The sequence below is a fragment of the Caloenas nicobarica genome, chromosome 3 (genome assembly GCF_036013445.1).
Source record: "Caloenas nicobarica isolate bCalNic1 chromosome 3, bCalNic1.hap1, whole genome shotgun sequence".
In the NCBI taxonomy this organism is placed as follows: Eukaryota; Metazoa; Chordata; class Aves; order Columbiformes; family Columbidae; genus Caloenas; species Caloenas nicobarica.
Window position 1 is genome coordinate 36,632,943 of NC_088247.1, and position 22,130 is coordinate 36,655,072.

Below are 22,130 nucleotides of genomic sequence, written 5' to 3' on the forward strand. Positions count from 1 at the left end.
TAGGAATAAGTCTTTACGACTTGTCCTTTTACAGCATTTAACACAAGTGATTGCGGGAAGTCATTGCTTTATGAAATCATGTCTCTTTATTCTTCTTTACCCCTATTACTCTTGTGGGTATTTTTCCACAATCTTCATTGTAGAGGAAGAATAAAAACACCTCCAAAAGCAAAACAAAACACAACCCCCTTTTTTTTTTACCTAGGTTTTGCAAAACCTTTCTGTATAAGGTGACTTGTCTCACTTGCAGGACAGGAGAGGCGACTGTTTGCTTTCTGTTTAGCGAAAGGGGCAGATTGGCTGACGGTGCTTCTCCGGAGCGCGCGCACCCACGGGGGACAGCTCGGCCCATCAGTGCTTCCTCCCAGGCCAATCCCAAATGCCAACAGCCTGAGCGGGCTGAGAGCTCCTCAGCCACGTAAACAAAACTGTGTTTCGCCCTCCTCATCTTAAATAAATAAATAAATGCTCGATCTGACATTAAGATAGGGAAAACCGTCAGAAGGAGTTTTTGGGAGGGCTGAAGGAGAATACGGGGAAATAAACCAGTAGGACTCAGACGTGCAGATGGTAACTTTAGATGTAGGCAGAACTTTGCATCCATGTGCTCTCCTCCCCTGCTCCCTAACACCTTCACTCAGCAATTAATTCTTGTTTCTAAGCCTTCCTTGAGAGAGAGCAGGCTGGGCCAATCCTGCTCCTTTTATGAATAAAGGCAAGAGCCAGTGTAATTCCCAGGGAGCACTGCACAGCTTGCTATGCTGCTGAAAGCAATAAGGGGGAGGTAAAACAGATTAGCTGGAAGAAGGTGAGGTTAACAAGAGAAATAATGCTATTTTATGTTCTTCCTTCTGCAAACATTCGACTTCTCTACATTGCAAAGAAGCCCTGAGATTCTGAACTTCCCAGTCTGATAAAAATAACTATGACTCTCAGTATCAAATAACATTAATAAATTCTACACAGATTCCCTAAGTGATTCCAGGGTGCAAGACTGCATCTACTTCGAACTGACTTTACAACAGATAAAATCTCACCACTACGTATTGACCTTCACAACATTTAAGGGAAATGTGAGTCAGCTTTAGAAACCAGGCTGTAAAACAATAGATGTAGTAAAACATAATCAGTAAAATGGTCCAAATTAGAAGCACACTCTGAGTTAAGAGAAGGAAAGGACATGTCAGAGTGAATTTTTTCACAAGACATTAAATCCACCTCTGTAAATCATCATCATCATCCAGTTTTGTCTGCTGTTGATGTCACCAACAGGAAAACCCAAATCATTCTAAGCATCCTGTCTGTCACTCCATCCTTCTGAATTTCTCTCTCTTTATCCCTCTCCTCCTCAGAAATTTTAAACCTCTTAGCCTATTTTATTTTTTTTTTTTTTAAGAAAGATCTCAATATATTAGGTTTGGGGAAGTTTCACGTTTTCCTGAAAATCACAGTCCAAGTAGTGACAAGAAATCCATATTAGTTACTTCACAGAGAAAAGCTGCTGTTGGAGCTCAGCGACACATATAACGGATAATCAAGTGATGTTTACCTGAGACAATATTAGCATAAACTCAATAATATGACATTTCTATCTAGCAATAATATAAGCAAAGTAAACATGTTCTTCACAGCCTACCATACTCCCTAATGAGTGAGCCAAATTGAGGGACTTGGTGCTCTTACTTATGTGCCCTCAATTTGGGGGGTTCAGGACAACAGAAAAGAAAACCTTTGAAGCTCTGGAGCAGGAAGAAGGGTTGATGATAACAAAACTTACCCCCAGTAAGAGCAAGAGTCAAAGCTCTTCCCAGTTTTAACCAACTGCAGCCTCTGCAGATTGAAATGACACATCAAACTCTCCCTTTCTGTTCCATCCACAAGATATACATTAGTCTCATACATGAAAATACAATAAACAGCCATAAGGATAAAAGATATAATTAAAACCTTCATATAACTTTCATTTTGAGAAAGGCAGAACCACCTATGATGAATGCTAGCCAAACTGTTAAATATATTTCTGGCACACATTTCAGAACAGAACGAAAGTCGTACAGAAAGTGAACTGAGTAAAAATCTACTCAAGGGGGAAGATACTTGGCTACTGATATGAAATAACTACTAATATGTGCTATGTGCTAAACTGTCAGAATGAAGCATTCAAAACAAGAAATAAAGATGAAAAGCTGAGACTATCTTCCTCCTTGTCCTTTTCAACAATTTCTTTAAGGAACAGGTTCTTCAAAGGAGACATTTAGAGCATGATGTCATTGTAACATTCTCATAACCAGTCAAAGAAATACAGCTAAGAAAGTAACATTCCTACAGTAGTACTTATAAGATGTTTTTAATAATGAAGTGGTATTTTCAAAGCCGCTTAGCGGATAATAATGGAAGATTCAGGGAAATTTGGATTTCTTAAAAAAAAAAAAAATCAGCAAATGTTATCTGAAATTCAACCAATTAATTCTGAAAGCAGAGATGAGCAAAACTTGAAAACAACTACTCACACAAGACTACAGATAAAACAATTACTTCTCCAGCAGAAGTAATTGATCACAATGTTTTTCAGATAAGCAGATTTGATTCAGTGTGCATCAGAGAACAGTATTTCTCCACTGGTCATTATGGAATTGATAGCGATCAATTGCTAAAATGCCTACATAGGTCAGAGTAACATTAGAAAACTGTGTGCTTAAAAGCAAGGTTTAAGACACTCAAATAATGAAATAAATCTATTTAATAATTCCTTGATATAAGTACTAGCAAACAAACACAGTCATCCATCAGGTCATGGAACCCACCCATAATATCCTATGTCTTCATGGAAAACATAATATTCATGACATATCAGTGAAGCAAGAGAAAACTTTGTATTTCAAAGCCAGGAAAAAATTATAAGAATTCTCACAAGATTTTGAAAAACTGGACCAGACTTCTCACTAGGTTGCATTTCTTTCAAAAGAAGCTTCTTCCATCAGTGTCGAGGCCATTTATTAGTAGTAATCATCCTCCATCGTGTATGAGATTGACATCAAAATGCAACTGTCTCAGCAACAGACAAAATAAGTCTGCTTTTGAAGAGGAACAGGTAAGCCCTTTTTTCCTTTCCAGAGCACCCCCATCACCACCTCTGAATTCCCAGGCTACTTCTCTAAATACATGTTAATGGGTCGTCTACGGAGATCAAAACCGAGAAAGGAAAAGCCTCTTACTCAGAGCACCACTCAGTGTTGCTACAGAGGTACTGGATTAACTCGACTTGATCAGTTAGGATCTAACTAGATGTGCTCTGCATTTAGGGCTACAAATGCTGTGAAGCCCTTGAAGGAGATGACTATGTTAGCCCTGGCTTCAGCGTTTTGCTGAATCAAGGCCATGCTGAAGAATCCAATATAAAAGGTGACAGAGGCTCAGCCGTGTCTCTCAGAGATCACGGAATGTGGTTAAATCTGCCCTTTCCACAAGCGATAGCTCCGATATAAACGATGGATGACTTTATTGAACCAAAGGACAAACCTGCTAAATTAAATAACTATTTGTAAAAATGATTTAATTTAAAACCAATTCTAAATTATGGTTGATGATGTGTCTATACACTTAATATATCAGGAGGCTCAGTTATTTATACTTTTAATTACCCTTGCAGTAATCTAAAAATGACATAAAAATCAATGCATGCTCATTAGCTACTAAACTCTTGTCAAAATTTAAATAATAAGGAACAGTTAGAAGTGCAGTGCTTCCACAGCCTATAGCAAATTCCTTTAGAAAAAAAACCCCTTTCTTTATAGAATCATTGCCTCCCTCCTAGAACAAACATCTGCAGACTTATCCTAATGCCGTTCATTATTCATCCTCAATAGTTGGGAGTGTCAAGTGAGGTTTTTGAGCAAACCTTCCCTGGGATCTTTACCAGTTGCAGGGTATCTCAAACCAATAGGTTTTAAAACTCTTGTGAGAGACAACAAAGAAAAGAATGGAGATTTAACCCACTGGTGTCCTGCAAGAGAAGAGGAACATATCAAGGGAAAAAAGAAGAAAGAGAGCAATCATCCAGGGAACCCACATGAGGAGGTGGTTTTTAAGATTTATTGCAATTGACTACAGTGGCCAATACCAGAAGCTCCATCTCTAAGTTTTAAACCTGATTTTTTTTCAGTGCATCACTATAAAGACAGGATATATACTCATACATGGAGTATATAATACATATACTTCAATATGGTACATATAATTATATGGAAATTAGCTATATATTAAGATACAACTGTGCATATTTATGTAAGTTAATGTAAATATATATTATAGTTGTATATACACACACAACCATTATTAACAGTCTTCTGTCTTTTTTCTGGGTAATGCATATTTTGAGTGGTGCAGCTATGTACTTTTGGAGTCTGGTCAAAAAGAAGTTCTCTCAAAATCCACTACAAAAACAATTCAGCAGTTTTTAAATACCTTATCCTACAAAATTTAAGTCCTTCTTGAACTTTCAGTGTGTCACCATTTGAAAAGGACAAGTTATTTAATACTAATTAGAAAGGCTTATAATGAAAATTCAAATTTAACCTCACCAGAGTACCATCTACCCATTGCCATAATATATTTCAGAAAGGCTAATATAACAAGTGTCAAATGTTCTTGTAATATTTCAAAGGGTCTTTTAAGTAAAATTATGCTATTTGTTCCAATGAAAGCTTTCGTGATTTAAACCAGATATTTTGCATGCAATACTGTCATTTCTAATTCCAATATGTAGCATAGATTAAATAACTCATGCTAAAAAGTACATTAAAAGACAGTGAATTAAATTATTTTGTTCACGTTAGAGAACTGCATATGAATCTCAACTATATTGATTTTATTTATGTATTTTTGAATTATTTTACTACTTCGCAACATGCTTTGGCTATTTTAAACTATTTAAGGGAAGTCAGAGAGAGAAGTGAAAGCTGCCTATCTCAATCTGTAAAGTACAGACTAAATTCTCTTTGTTTCACAAAACCCAACAGGGTTATTAGACTCATCTGTCCTATATCAACTTGAATGTAACTGAATTGATTTTGGTACAGTTATTCAAAAATGGTATTAGCACAAATAAAGGCTGTGTACGGCCCACAAAGTTCAACTCTCTTTTTCTCAGGGTGGTAAAGGGCAAAATTAGAAAACCAAACAAGTATGTTAATATATTGTGCCAAGACAGACAGGATTGTTTACAAGTAGATTATTCCTCTGAAGCACAGAAAACTCTCTCTACATAATACAACCTTTTGCATGGGAATAAATCTTGATATTTTAATCCTGTCCAGGAGTAACTTTGCCTTGGAGCATATAGTTTTAAAGTAATGCTCAACATACTTCTCCAGACAAAAGATTTTGGGGTGTTCGACAACTGCTTTTCTACATTGCCTTCCCTCCTCCAGCTGGCTCCTCTGCAATTTCAAAAGCATTACTTCTAAGTTGCAAACCATATCACCCATAAAATATTTTCATTCCACTGCAAAACTGCACCAACTGTACAGTCTTTGCGGAAGACAAAACAGTATTTCAGCTGCAAGAATCACTGAAATAAAGCTTAAACATCACAAGGAAGGATTAGCAGGTGTTCATCTGCAACATTTAAGTTGAAGATTCATAATTTATAAAGTGAATATATGAAAAGCTAAATCAAATGACAACATCTAAAGCAGACTTATATTCAATGGGACACCTAGATGTGTGGGATCATGAACACTTGCAAATGCATTAAACTTAAGATTCATGACAGTACTCAAGCCATGCACAGATGGTCAGTGAGTATAACTAACTCATTATCATATTTATTTAGTTTCAGCACCACATAAGCAAAAATAGGCTGATCATAGAATGTAAAGAAAAAGGAATTTTAATTTTGTGGGAACAGACCTTGGATATAAAATCCCAAGCCTGACAGGTACTTCCCAGGTTATGTCCTACCAGCAAAACCACAGTGCACAAAGATACAGCAGCAGCAGCTATATCCACAAAGCCAACCCATAATAGTAACTGTCCATGGGGAGAGAAATTCTTTATTCATTTTTCCGCAAGTTCAAGAGGTTGTGGCAAAAGCTGAAGCTGTAAAAGCAGAAAACGGCAGCAAATTTCCATCAGTTAGAATGAAGTTCTGCTTTAGAGCATCTCACTGAGCAACACAAGCTCATGGAGAAAACAGCTCCTGCTGGGCTTGCGACGCTCAAATATATAGAGACATAATAGGAAGACAACATGGCAGACAGAATTTAACAGATTAGCAATGTATTTCCTTGAAGCTACTTTTTAAAATTCCCTATGTCCTTTTTGATCAGCTGGGTGCAAGAGCAGAACTCACATGTGAATTTACAAGTTCCCCTGCAAAACCAAGACAAGCCCACAGGAGCTTAGCTCTGGCTGAGTATTGCCTAAAGTCTGCTGTGACTTCTCTTGAATATCCACACTATGCGGAATTGCTGGAGCAGCTCCAAAGTACAATGTAATTGCAGACTTCTCAGCAGCAAAGCAATGTGGCCCCACTAAAAGGAGAAGGAAATTACTCTCGTAAAAACTGCACAGCCAATGCTTTAGAATGTGCTTCTTCACTTTAATGGTTGTGTTAAGGCTTTAAACTGCAGTTTTGGAATGTCTTACTGCACCCCAGCTGGAAAGAATTAAAATAATTTTACTGAAAACAATAAAGATACTGATTGCTGTAGCCAGATCACTGCTGACAATTCACCACAGTGGAGGATGGCACTGCTGATGGCCATCACCATTTAGACTAGCAACAGTTCAGCTGTGACCCTCGACTGCAGTTTCCTTGGCTATGCCTCCAACTCAGAATGGATAGCTCTACCTGTTCCTTAAAATACTTTACTTTTTGATCCACTCCTGGATACATCTTATTCTAAATTAGAACAGATGGCTCATAATTTCCCTCATGTATGGCAATAGCTGTAGACTACTGTGCCTGGGATGGATGCAGAGCACACAGAGCAGCGTGCTATTGACCTATTGCTAAAAGCCCGACTGGTGCCATCTTACATGGAACATCAAATGTGAGCAGCAGCAAAGTAACCTCAAATTCTGAGGTTACTTTTTTTTTTTTAAATTTTTAAACATTCAAACAGTTCAGGTATCTAGAAAAATAAGGGCCACTGCCCTGGCAAATGCAGTTAAGCCTCCTCTAATATCTCCAATTTCCTGAAGGGCAGAAATACACAGTAGGGCTGTAGAAAAACAAAGCACTATGTAAAAAAAGCTCCTTCATGGCAACTGCTGACATCAATATAGTTACCCTACAGCAAATGCAAGGCAATTCCAGATAACTCATGCTTGAAAGATACATGTAATTTTAAAGAAGCATTTTGACCTGCTCATGAGACTAGTGACGTCTGGTAGACTGGCTGCCTTCCTCAGCAGATTCTTCTTGTAATTGTGTTGTTTTCAAGTTATAGCTTTTTCTCATCAGGGGCATTAACAAGAATGCTCTCCTCTATATAGCCTCCTGTTGTACAGAAATTGTGAGAAAAGTATCATTCAGACTGTTTATCTCTAAAATTGTCCAATGGCTTTGAAAGTCAAGGTTGGAAGAAAGAAGGTGGGGGGAACTAGCAAGGCAGACAGAAAGGACTGTCACACACCCTCCATTTCCACAGAGAAATAAAACATATTAGCCTCAGTGTATTTTTTTTTTTTCATGAACCAAGCCCAAGAACTTACAGAATCTTATCAAAGGACAGGTAAGCTGGTTACCTCTATTCACCTTCACCCTCCAGTGACACACTGTAAATGCAGAGGCCTCCTCTTACTTGTGTGGACACCACGCAGCACCTCCTGCAGCAGCATCCCCACCTTCCCACCTGGATGCTGAGGCAACATGCTGTTCACAGGCCCTCCAGGCATCGTGACATGGAGCAAAAGACCCAAAGAAAGAACAAAATGTCTCTGCTCTCTCCTGGGCTACATTCCCACCAAACTCTCACACAGGAATGATTTTACAAACTCTTTCGTCCCTCTTTTCCCACCCACAGGTTGGAAACTCTAATCAAAATACATGAGGCAGACTCAGGAAGAAGACACATTTATCGATATTGACACATCGTGAGTTTTGAATGCCCAGATGCTATCAACAGCACTACTCTCCTGAGATGCTTTTACAACTCTTCATGAAACTACAACTTTAATTTAAAAGCCATCAAAATGAGATGTTACATTGCAGAACATAAAACACACAGTGTCAAGTACACTACCACAAATACAAGGGCTCTTTACCTCAACAGAAAGTTTCCCTGTGTAGAAATGCCACATTCAGTATCTGAGAATTATTTTGCACAATGTAAAATGTGAAAGGTTGATAAATGGGCAATCAAAAAGCCCAAATCCATCATTCAAAACAGTGTCAAGGCAGATCAAATACAAAAGGTAAACTTTTGAAGTAGCTCAGTATGAAAGGTTCCAAAAACCTCAGCAGTAGTCTGCCTGGACTCATTAAGGGTCAGACGCTTAAGAAAGAGAAGACCCACCTCATTTGAAATGGCATTTAATTCACTTCAATTCACCTAATCAATTATCAGATGAACAAGTTATTCAAAGAGCAAATGTATAATAAAGTTTAAAGATGGAGACAGTAAAGATCACTTAGTTTCCAAAGATGAGCAGAACTTCTCATAATGAAAACAGGGGCAGTGAACCAAGCTGCACCACCTTAGCAAGGAATTTTATTAGTATATCTATTTCAAAAGAAACTAGTATACATTGTCCAAGATTTAAAGACAACTATTATAGTTACCATTCTTGACCTCTTATAATAATGCTAAGCATCACAAATGCAAGTTCAATAATTATTTTAAGTTATATCAGCTTAGTTTCAACTGTGATTGACTTGTTTTCCAGTTTCATCTGTTTGAAGTCCTCCTTTGCTCACTGAGACATTACTGAAGTTAGTCTAAAAATACCTGGTTCACTTGTCCAAAACTGCTACCAGATGATTTCAATATTGGTAAATCTGATTAAAATATCTACAGAGTAGCACCAATTGTGTCATGTGTGGCCAGTCTCAATACTCATTATGGACAAAATCTCAAATCTCACAGATGCTACAGAAAACAAAAAGAAACAACAAAACGGAACACCAAACCCAAAACAATTCAAGAGGTGAAAGATAATGGTTTGAGGCTTCGCCAGATTTAAAGATTATTTTACCAATTCTGCATCCAGAAAAGCAGAATTTTGTATCCAGACTAAATCATTCTACATTAACCAAGGTGAACACAATGATGCTCCAAGACAATGTTCCTACTACTTATTGAAACAAAGTCTAATTAGTACCTGGAGCATGGGACAGAGTACATATTCCCATTGTATCTACACAGTGCAAAAACACATGCACATGCTGCTTAAAGGTCAGCACCTGTAACTTAATCAATAATCCAGAAGTTCTGTGCATCTGCATCCTTTCATACAATATTCAGTGTCACTGCTTGCAAAAATGGTAATACCAGACCCAGCTACATTCAGGCTTGTGGTTTTTCTTCATTGATTTTTTGGGACTGTGCAGCCCCCTTACCTGCAGATCGCCCTGTATGGACTGCCAGTGAATGTAAATTCTTTCAGAGGAACCCTACTGAACAGATTTTCAGAGCTAGTTATCAGAAAACCTTGACGAATTGGAGCCCTTGCAAAGCAGAGGAAGTATATTTTCCCTATCACAGTTAAAAATAAAGTTTCTGACACTGGTGACATAAAATTCTCCTTTACTAGAGTAACTTATACCCTTAAGGCATTACAGCAAATATGCAGTGTTACGGATTTTTCTTGCTGTGTGTGGGAATTTAAGTCTGAGGACAGAATACCCTATACAATAAGGATCTGGACCTGTCTGCAGAAGTGGTGAACTCACTTTCACAAGATTGCAACATCATTATGTGTGATGCTTCAGTCGTGCCTTTGAATGATCTACAGAACAGAATCGCATATTAACTCTGAAATGCTGTCAGAGGAGCACTCTTACAGATTTGGTAAAAGGAGGTCAGAAGCAAAGCTTAATTCAAAACAGCAAACACTGAAAATGAGAATGGTAGAAATTTACCCGAAGGAATGAATGAAGTAGTGTAGGTATTTACCAATCTATAACTCTCACAAAAAGAGGAATAGCTAGTTTCTTGAGAGATAAAGAGAATGAGTTTAAGTTTCTGAAAACACAGATTGCTCAGATTTTTAAAAAAAGTGAAAATGTCTAAAGCAATTCTGTTGTTTTGAAAGCGTGTAACTTAAAACTTCCTACCAAACAAACTGCAGCCTCTTGTAAAATATTTTTCCTAAAAATATTAGGCTCAATTGTTAAAATTTAATTAAATAGTCTAATTGTACATCAGACTTGTTATTTCCAAGCCCTTAGAAATAGTTTCACTTACTAATTACTAAAAAAAAAAAAAAAACATACCAAGAAGGAATTGAATATTGAGTATGTCATGAAATAAATTCCATTTAATTCTCCTTGTAGAGCTTCCTAAAAGAAGGCAGTAGGGGGATGCTAAACTGAGGTCCCAACAGAGGTATACATGAGCAAAAATTACCTCACAGAGAAAGAAGAAAGATTTGGGTGCTGAAGAATGAGGTTAAGAAATCAGATTAATTGTACAGGAGAATTAATCCTCCTGCTAGGGAATGAGGATGATCTTTTTCACGTTCTGTTTGTTTGTTTGTTTTTCTTCAGTGTTGCAAGTAGTTTCCTTCTAACAATTATAAAAGTTTTCCACTGCTGTTTGCTAGTATAGGGAAATGGCCTTAAAATTCAAGAAGTGCTGTCACTTCATTTTTCTTTTTATATTATGGGTTAATAGTACCTTTGTCTTTGGAGTAAAGGGATACAGAGGAAAGATCCTTCCTACTTCTCTCCATTATTTCAGTTCTGTCTTCATCAAATTTTCTTCATTTTTAATGTGCACTGGACTTTCTGAAGAGCAGCTTTGCTCTGCATGGATAAACATAGAAAAGTTTGTGTCTTTAATAAGGGCTTAGATAAATAATCCCAAATCCCAGTGGGCCTTGTTAAAGCGACATCATAAAATTTTTACACTTGCTTAGGAGTCAGGAAAAAAAATATGTCTCTCAGTCTGAGCTCATGCTGACTAATGCGGCCTTAGGGAAGGGACGGTTGAAATTCTGTGTCTAGCCATTAGAAACGGATTTATAGGTGCAATTATGATAAATCAGCGTAGATTTATTAAGTGATGATTAATTTAAAAAAAAAATAGTAGTTACAGATGAAAATAGAAGACATGTAGGAGCCATGCTGAAATGCTGTAAAGCTGATGTGACCTCTTGGTTCTGTGCACTGTGAACACAATGAGAGGTATTCACGCCACTCAGTTTTAGGTACTCAGCGACCTGATTGATGAGCAGGGATGAGATAGCTGATGAAGATACTGGTCGCAGCTGTTGACCCTGCCGGGACACCTGAACTCCTCATCGCTCATTTCCTAAACTGCCACGGTCCATGGTGGAGTGTCTTTAAGCCATCCAAACTTGGCAACAATTTACCTTCAACCACATGCTCTGAACTGCAGCAGTTGAGGACTTGACTGTCAAGTGGCTCAGATGTCTGTGCTGCAAAAGCAGGGAGAAAAGTTGGTACGGGAACCTCAGCTAAGCCCATGCCTGAGAAGGAGGGTTGGCTTAAGCAAGACAATCTGACCAAGTTTCTCACCTAGGCTTTGCAGGGAGAGGAGCAGAGAGGTGCTATAGCCCACGGGCAGGCAGCAAAACCAGAAAGCAATGTGGTGTCCCCTTGCCTTGTTACTGGTGGTCAAACAACATTCCCCAGTAAAGGCTCCAACCACAAACCAAAGGGGCATGGCATTAGGCGCTACATAGAAAACATGGCCCATAACCGCAGAGCTCACAGCTGACCTACCGCTTATTAGCACAGAGCTGCCTGTTGAAACTTCTAAGCAAAGGATGTGAACAGAACTCATGTCAGATGCTGGCATCTTCCCCCCAGGTCTCTCCAACTGCCCTTGTCCCACCGCTGTCAGATCAACCAGCAGCCTCAACACCAGCACCTGGTGCCAGAGGGAGGGTGTCTTTGATACCCTGTCCCAACAATCCTGAAACGTGTGCATTCAGGGTCCTGGACTTGCAACAAGTAGCAGCACTTATTTCCTCAGCATAATCAACCAGGCAAGCCGCAAAGAAAAACTAGTTTTAAAAAAAGATCAAATGAAATCCCAGTTTAATGAACCGATGGTCTGTATGATCAGTGAAGGCACAGCACTGCTCTTTCTTGTACCTAAAGCCCTGGGTTCCCTGGCCACAGCATAAAGCACCTCCCTGGATGTTCTCATGCAAGTTATTTCTACCAGCTGTGCCACATGAAGATTTGCATATGCTCCATAAACCTTAATTCCCCTTTTAAGACCTATTATACCAAGCAGGAGGCCATTTCTGAAGTTGAAATGGATTTTCAGAACAATATAAAAATGAAAATGTTTTCTGGCCTCTGATTTTTAAACCTTTGGGTAAAACTAAATCACTTCTACAATGCTGTTCATATTCCATATAGAAGTATTCACAAATACCAGGCACTCCAGAACATTATGCCTGAATCCAAAGGGAGAACTTATCCTGCTGTACAAATAAAAGCTGTAATCACTGTTCACAAAAAGCTCTCAGCTTGCTGCTTTAAAGTTTTAATTTTTTTCTGATGTACTGACTTCAGAAGAGAATTCAGTATTTCAAGACATAATTATATGAACCTGCAGCAATGTAAGGAACACCACAAATCACAGAATTGGTTGATCTGAGAATTTGCTGACAGCAAAATTTATTATTTCCACTCATTAAATCCAAATCATTGCCAAGCAGAAACCTAATTACTAAAGTTGGAACACATATGCCACATCTTCCCTTTCCCACTGAAACTGCAATTTTTCTGGAACAGTTTATTTTTATCACCATTTTCCCTCTTCACTGATATGATTGTGGCAAAACTTCTACAGATGCTTACTCTATGCAGGTATGACATAACACTGGCATTAAAATATCAGGTGTGGCTACAAGTCAAATTTAACAAGCAATTACATCCTAAATAAATAAATGAATGAATAAAACCAGCAGTCAAGAACCTAAAAATAACCTTAAGGTTAATTCAAAACATAAACTGGCACAGCAACATTTTTGACATAGGTCACAAATAACCAAACTACCTGATTTTACTGTATCTCACAGTCGACTTTGAAAACTCGCAGCAGACTAATCGCCAGTCTGGAAAGAGCAACTTTCCACTAGTCCGTTTTCCTTGTCCTCAGCCAATACACATCCTCATACATCTGTCAGGTTTCCTCTGTGCATGGAAACACCCTTCCATAAAAAAACCCTCAATCCTTCACAAAACTGTCCCTAGTTTTAACGCCTCCTCTCCTCAGAGCTAATTCCCAAACTTTCTCTTTCAACTGTTCCAAAGCTTGCCCCTCTGTGATGGCAGAGATTTAAATGTGTCTGTATAATCCACACTTATGTCAACAGAGAGCCCTTGGCAGCACTTGTGCAGGTGTTCGAGTCCTGCTGTCCTGCTGCAGACACAAAGCAGAGCTGGAGGAATCACAAGGGCCACCAGCCACTTTGTGCACACACACATACCTGGACACAGTCAGATTAGTCGAATGCAGATTATTTTGGCTCTTTCATTTTGTTTTATGAGCTTTCTTACAACTGTAAGGATCAAGAAACAGGGAAAACTAGTCTTGGCTTAGAAGCACGAGGAACAGGGAGACATAAAGCCTGGCAGCTGAGTTCTGGACATGAGCAAGAGCAGAAGAAAAAAAGAGTGGATTTAAATGGAAGATTAAATCTAGGTTTATCCAAGGTAAGTCAGTGCTGATGCAGGAGTTGATTTTACAGACAGACTAAAATGCAGCTTTGATGAAAGGAAGTAAAGTGGACATGGAAAGACTGAGTGACAGACACCAGCTCAGTGAGAAGCCTTTCAGTGGGTGACTTCGTTCAAAGAGGAGATGCAACAGCTGAAAGTAAGACAGCTGCAAATAAAGTACTATAAATCCTTTACAAATAAAGTTAATTAGAATGGACTTCAGATGTAGGAGAACACGCCATAGGTAAAGAAATAATGCCACACTTCACAATTACTAAATTGTTGACTAGCAGCCCAAGCAAGACTGTGGTACTGGTGTGGCTCTCCATGCACATCCAAACTCATCACTTTGAAGATCTTCCAGAGACCAAGAGAGAGATGATGAAGCTGAATTTGAAAGTCTTTTGGCAGGTCAGTGACAGAGTTGGAAAACTGAACTTGAAGGCATCTCCGAGCCAAAAAGCTCATTTCACTGCAAGAACAAGCACTGTGTCAAAGCATTCCTTTTTGCAATTTTATCATGCTTCATCTTAAAAGCAATTCTGTTTCTTTGCAATATTATTCCTCTGCAGGAAACTCACTGCTCTAGTATTCGAAAGCTTCCACTCTCTAGTCTAAACTTTTTCTTAATCAACTGTATCTGTATGTTCTCTCCAGTTTCTACTGAAGGCAATTAATGAACATTACAGTTATCAGGTACTCACTATTAAATTATGTTCTTGAAGCAATTTGCTGAGTTAGACTTGCATCAGACATAACTGATGATACAAGAAACTCACCTGGACAATTGTGTTAAATTCAATGGTCCTACGCTTAAAGGAGAGCTGCAGAGGTGCTAAAAGTCTCCATAGAATTGCTATATTGGGGGGCAAAAACCAGCTTCTCAGTGACTGATTTCTTCTTGCAGCAGACGGTGAGAGTTTCATCAGTTTCAGAAAAAAGAAACGGAGTTTTCAATAAAATCCCTCAATTCAGACAAGAGTTTTTATTTCTTAATCATCATGACATGCTTGAAAAATTAGAGAGCTTAATATTAATGACATGCAGCCACTTCTGTTGGAAATACAACAGCTGAACAGCAGTTTGCAGCAAGAATATGCAAACAGCTGAAAACAGGAAATAGAGAATATTCACAGACAATTTTTTTAGGTATGACTATAACCAGTAAAGCTCACATTTGGTAACAATATTAGATTTAAAAGGCATTAAATCATTAAATATCTAATGGCGCTTCTTAGAGCCCCTTTAAGTCCCTTTTTCAGAAGATGACTCTTCGTATTACCGGCATTAATTCCAGCTGGACAAAACTATGCTGGATTATTTCCCCCCTCCAATTAAAAAATGTTCCCCAACTTCCAGAGGAAGTTTAAAACCTGGAAAAAAAATTAGTGTAAAAAATACTTAGAAATGCTTCAGCATTGTGCTGAAGTTGCCATACAACTGTTTCCATCACAAGATATCAACTTCGGACAAAAATGAGGAAACATATTGCTCAACCGTATTGCTTTGTGAGAGACACAGGACAGATGGGAGGCCAGCCAATATGGAAAAAGAAGTACACATGAAAGTGTAACTACCTCAACAAACATTTCCATACTAAAATAAAACAGTTTTGGAGGTTTCAGAAAAAAATCAGTGTCTACAGGGGAAAGAAAAATCGTGCTCAGTTTACAACCCAACTTCTAACCAGTTCTGCTACTGCTACTATGCAGCTGCCCATCGGTACCAGCTGAAAAGCCCCAGCTGCAGCACTGGAGACAGGGACATCCAGTTGACACACACACTTGTGGTCATTCCACTGAAGAACCATCTTCGGTGAGTAACTGTACAATTTTGCTTTCACCAGGAAAGCCGGCAAAATCAGGGCCCACAGGAGCACTCGAGCGATTTCTGCATTCCTGCCTCTGGGACTATGGAGAACTCCATAACATCAGAATCCAGTCAGTGTCACTGTGAAGTAAGGAAAAATTTGAAGGCTTAACAGGTATTATGGTAATGGAAGAATATAAACCCAATTTAACTCTTAACCACACACAGGGGGAAAATGGGCACGGTCAATCCAATAGCTCACTTTTGAGTAGTTCTAATAGTCCTGCCTTTGGCAATTATTTGACTGAAATTTGGCAGCAATTTTATTCCCTGGAACAACATCTTCCACCAGATCTCCTCCTCTTCTGCCTCGAAAATTGATATCCACACAGGCATCACTTATTATGCCTATTAGTTATACAAATTATTTCATTTATAGCTTATGGCAAGTATTCAAAGGAGCTTGCTCTGTTTGTCCTTGATGCTACAGCACTCAAAATAAGCAACCAACAGCAATATCCTATTGTTGCTACACACAAATGGAAATATCCTGAACAACTTCACAAATTAGCCTTCCTTGGTCTCAAGTCATATGCTCTCAATTTGCTGTAGCCTCACTGATTTAAAAAGTATTGCAAGTAAAATTAGCAGCCTAAATAATTTTGTTAATCTAAGTATTGTTAGTTTATGCAGCCTGTCATGGAGAAATACAATAGAAACAACAAATGCTAATTAATTTAAAACATCCCAAGATCCTAGAGTTCAGTAAATCAAGTTTCGAGGTTTAAGCAGTTCTTGTTGGCAATCTGTCCAATGGGCTTTTATAAGTTTTGTTTTTTCACTTTTGGCTCGTTACAGGATTCCTGTTTGCCTGCTCAAATGGAGCCTGTCATTTAAAAGGCATTATAGGACTTAAGTACTTACAGTTCCCAAGTGAACCCAACAGTCTTTGTAAGTCTACAACAAACCAACCGTAAGCCTCTCAGTGGAAAGCTGCTATAGTTTGACCTATGATTATAAAATTATCCTCAATGGATCATCACTATTGCATTTAGACTATCCGGCTTTCAAAAAAGCAGTGTTACAAGAAAAGACGAATATACCCGATATATGTATGTGTCAAATAAGACTTGAATAGATGTGACACTGCTGTCCCTCCAGTAAACTGGCCAGTAAACCTAACTCGTAAATGTAATCAGCAAGAACACCACACACTGTAATCCCAGTGTAAAGTTTTGGATCCCCGTGTCCATTTTGCCAGTATGAAGGCAAAATCATAGTTCATTAAATCCCCCAGTCCCGGATCTAGAGGCGACTCACTGAAACTAGCAGGAAGATCAATACAGAAGTGATCAAAAGAGTACGACACAGCAGTAGTGAACTGCTGGAACTTGCTGTCACAAGAGACTGTGGAGGCAGACAGCACCAGGAAGGTCAAAAAGTGTTTATTCAAATAGATGATCGAAAGATGCATGAAGAGATAGCAAAGGAAACAGGCAGGGCTGTACCCTCTGACATCCTTAATACAGCAACTTCTGAGCTGAGCACTACAAGGAAGAGCTGAGGCTCACATCCCACTGTACAGAACATCTCTGAATGTCAGAGGGAGGATACTGGGCTACATGGCACACTGTTCTGGCCCAGAGTGGCATTTTGTACATTCTTATCATCCTATAAAAGTGGAATTAACTACCTGGCAATGCAGTTGTTTCAGCCGATATATTTAAAATCAGTTTCAGATAGCCTTGCTGCTTTTAACTCACATTTTTTTCCCATTCAACTTGATATTTCTCTCATTGCCAATCCCGAGATTCCCCAAAAAGCTGAGCTGCAGCAACATGAATCAGAGAGACAAGACAACCACCAAAATTGTACTTACCTGAATCACAGCATCACAAATAAATACAAAGAATAATACGGGGAAAAGTATACAAGCCTGAACTGTATCTTTTGTTCTATCATATTTACAGAATCTCGAATCATGATTCAAAAGCATGTCAAATGTGATACGAGATCTTAACAACATGTTTATCTATTTTTTCTAAAAAAACGAGAACATAAGAAGTAATTAAGCAACAGCACTTACAGTTAATTTCTTGTTTTTGTATTGCAAGTTACTAGGTATATAGCACTTAACACTTCTAATGAAGAGTACAACAGCAGTACCCTGCAAAATTAGTAGTGACACATCAGCATGTTTCATGCTACGCCAGAAGAAAGGCTGGCCATTTGGGATCGCAAATTCACTTTTAAAAAACCAGTCAGAACCCTACCTCCTCTGACTTCAGTGATAAATTTCAAAGGATGAGCAAAAAAACGCAATCTAAGCAAAAAGTTCAGCTGGAATGATAACATCAGCAAAATTTTTGAGCAAAATACAAAAGACCTTATTTGGTAAGCAAAGCTTTATTCCACCATTTCTCACTACTTCAATTAGTACTTCTAAGACTATTTAAAATCGGAAAGATTAGATACCAAAAATATGTCAGCTCCAAAGAGTTGGAAAGATATATCAGATCTGTGTTTAGGAACAAGAATGAAGTTCTCAAGAAACTACCATAAAATGATGCTGCACGTGGCAGGTCTACCTTCAATAAACAAGAAATTCAGGATATTTCTCCTGGAAGTTATACTTAAAAGTTGCATACATCTTTTTCCAGAGATGGGAAAGGATGTTAACAGTACTGAAGAACAGTTCTTTCTTCTGAAGAATGTTCTCTAGCTAAAAATAATAGTTCTCAGATGGAACTTTCATGTCTTCCTCCAAGCCTCAGCCCAAGCATTCAAAGTTCAGGGGGCTTATAGCTTCCATATCTATTGAACTCTGAAAAGTAATTTTTTTTCCTCCTGTCCCAAAACTCTGACTGGTATCAGACTGCATCTTTCAAAAAGCTTTGCTCAGTCAACTCTTTTAAGGCAACCCACACCGCCTGTGGTGTCAGTTCTCTTAACGTGATACCATGAAAGAATTCAAGAAGGGAACAGAAAAAAAAAAAATCTGAAACAAAACATCCTTCACGCTCCATTTACAATTACACCCACTCATGTAATCATTCCAGATATAGCACAAGAAGTTTATTATACTACAGAAATCACCTTAAAGAGAGCCCAGAACAGTGAAACACTGGCTGCTGCTCAGTCAGTCAACTCTTGTTCTGTGTGCGCCCATAGGATTTCTACAGGCAAGAGTTACAGAAACACTAGGAAAAGGCATTCTATTTCAGACATCCAAAAAAAAAAATCAGTGAAATAGTACACAGTTTGGTGCTTTTATGAGAGGTGAATTACTCTAGAGTCACATACAGCATGAAAGCCATTCTCGGGACAAATAACATTCTGGAATACATCAGTAAGTTTCATAAACAGCTCACTATACATGGACTGTAAAAAAAAAAAAAACAAAAACAAAAAAAACCACATTGGGACTCGAAAACTCCAGGTTTTCACCCTTAAATTCGTTTTTCTAGCTTATTTTGTCCCTCTAAAGATAATAAAATGAACAATTTCTGGAAGTCTTTTTCAACTTTTAAATTATCAGCAACAAATTCTTAGATAGGGAAGACTTCCGCAGAAGCTGTAAGCCATTCAGAGAGACTCTAGATGCATATGAAAAATAAAAAGCTATCAATGACTTTCTGACAAAGCTTTCCCTAGCACACTAGGGGAAATGTGTGGTTTTCCTCTAACTGTACCTTCACATATATTTTCTGAGACCAAAGTATGGTCCAATTGCCATGTAGCCGTATTTTCAATTTTTTTCATACGTGTTTCATACACACTTCAGCAGTATTTACCATTATCGCTCCCAGCAGTCAAGGTTGTTTGCATAAGGTGTTATTTGCCAAGAACCTGTTACTGAAAGGAAGACCTCTTCTGTCTGCACAGCAGATTTGTAGTTGAAGAAAAGGAGCCTTGCTGAGAGAAAAACAGAGGGAACCAACATAATCACATACACACCAGCCATAAATATCTACGAATAGAAAACACAAGGCATCCTTCTCTAATGGGACTCAGCTACACTCGCAACACACTCTTTTCATAGATGACAAGAAGAAATGACAGCATATAATTACAACTAATTTGTTGTAGAAGGATGGCTTATAAACCTCCCACAAGGGCCGGAAGCCCAACTGCAGACAGACCTACCCAGAACTCACTATCACACGTAAGATATACCTGTTTCCAGCCCTGTTTAACAGTTGAAGGAATAAGATACAAATCAACACAACACATAAAGGCTGCCCTCAGAAAGACCAGAGGAATAGGGCTCTGCAAGGAGAATACACCATAAATAACACGTCTGGATATACCTAACCCTGTCTTATCTTCACGACGCCTTAAAAAATCTACTGAATGTTCTTAAGCAACGCAGTCTGACATACAGAGGAGAAAATAACCAGAGCACAACTGCTATAAATTCATTTCCAAAACAAAGATAGATGGGAGAGAAACTCCACATGACACGTTCTTAGTTTGGTCTTATTCCATATCTCGGTCACTCTCCCGGAGCCTGGAACAAGAGAGATGCTTCCTTCATTCACAGACAACATAAAGCTGAGAAGGGCCATCAGCAAGTCGCATATGGGAAAACAAAATGGCCACAACCAACAGGGAAAAAGGTTCTGAACAAAATTAAGATGTAATTTGACAACAGACAACTGCACATAGACAGGAAAGCTTATCAGGCTGCAATCTACTGGAGAGGATCTGATGGTCAACACAGATCAACAAATTGAACATGAATCAGCGTGTTCTTGATAAAAAGGTAGACGTCACACAAGGGGTAATCATCTTCTCGGCAAAGTTCAGCCCAACTCAGAACACAGTTTTGTTACAGGCAGTTTTGGGATCAGCCACCCCCAAACAGCTATCGCTCCAAATGGGTTAATTATCATTGCAACTGGTATCACTCAGCAGACAGTAATGAACCAATAACATTTATCCTACTTAAATGTTTGTTTCCTCTGCATTGTTAACAATTAGAGTAATACTGAATGTAAGCTACAGGGATAGATATGCCAGTGATTTACTGGAGGAAAGCGTTGTGTTGGTCACTGAAGCACAGTGCTGTTCACAGGACATAATTCCTAGTTGAAGGGGAAAAAAACCACTTCCATATCTGAGGAACATAAATAAGCATTATGTTAATTATGAAGAATTGCAGAACTGTGCTCTGAATAAAGAAGGAATAAAATGAGTTTTGGAGTGAGACTGTAAATTTCTCCTGACACTGGAAACCTTGAAAAGAATTATCACATATAAAAGCTCCTATGCTCTCCCCAAGAGAAATATTCAAGTGCATCCCAAGCAATCTGAACCTAAGGGTTACTTCATAAAGGGGGTGCCTGAATGTGAATTATTGGATAATCCCAGCTAGGCGCTCTCTAGCAGCTTGCGAGAGGAGAATTTCACTAAGCCCAAGAGCTCGACTGCTATCACAGAACCATGTATTTATCCCAGAGTAACTAGATTTATGCCTGTGTAAGTAGACTAAGTACATATTTTCTTTCATTTCTTCACCTATGTTTTACAAATGTGTGATTATGTTATTATATTTAGATATTACAAATAAATGCTGTTATTTCTAGTTCACCTTAATCTGTCTTAACCTATGGCCCAGCCACCCAGCACAGACTCTGCTGTGTCCACAGGTAAGAAAGGTGCTTCCCCTCCCATCGCACAGATGAGACCTGGCACTGCAGGAGTCAGACAGGACCCAGGTATACCTGGTGACTCAAAACATCTGGAGAGACTCTCTGGCATCCAACAGGACAGCAGGGTGCAGGCTTATCCCCTGCAACTGTAGGGGTCCAGGCCACAAGCAGAAACAAGCAAGTTAAGTATTATAATTATCATCAGAATGTGGGCATCTAAACCAGCTGGAACTTGCACTGGTCAAGAAATCAGATACTTTGTTCAGCATTCTTGAAATAATATTTGAGATCTAAATGCAAACACATTGCATTAGATAAGTTGTACTACTTTTGATATTTTTCCTTCTGCTGTGTTTACATTCCTGTTCCACACAGAAAGACTTCAGTCTTTCAAGCAGTCTTTCAAGCAGTACTTCAAGCCAACTGCTAAATGAGTTAGTGGAAATTGAAGTGCTGATGTCCTTTTCACTGTTCTTTACTATAAATACAAAAATGGGAAAACAATACTAAACCAACAGTTACTTTGGTTTCTGAACCTGAAAAAGAACCTTCTGTTCTTTCTCTTCCGTTTTTGCATCTGTCCAGGGACCCGACAGGGAAGATGGCAATTAACTGTCAGAGGAGAATTAAAACCTCAGTTGTGCCTTCTGCACACTGCAAAATCCCAAAGATAAATACAAAGTAATCTTTAGAAACAAATAATTTGTAACATGTCTGCCTGGGGAAGTGGAAAGAATGAATATAATCTCACAGTAAAATTCTGCTGCTGAGAACCCCATTCAAGAAAAGTATTTGTG

The 22,130-nt window shown here is 38.6% G+C and overlaps 1 protein-coding gene across 4 annotated transcripts in view; it reads right to left on the reverse strand.

Moving 5' to 3' along the window:
• The window catches only part of UBE3D (ubiquitin protein ligase E3D), an 82,309-nt gene that overhangs the window by 36,284 nt on the left and 23,895 nt on the right, over positions 1-22,130 (reverse strand). Inside the window, exon 9 of one of the 4 annotated variants that reach the window (XM_065631295.1) lies at positions 10,912-10,972. The exons of 2 other annotated variants lie outside the window; for them this stretch is intronic. In XM_065631295.1, the coding sequence (XP_065487367.1) occupies positions 10,936-10,972 (37 nt within the window). In that variant the 3' untranslated portion in view covers positions 10,912-10,935. Of the gene's footprint in view, positions 1-10,911; positions 10,973-15,680; positions 15,821-22,130 lie in introns of those variants that run through there. One more of the 4 variants, XM_065631293.1, reaches the window with a different exon arrangement.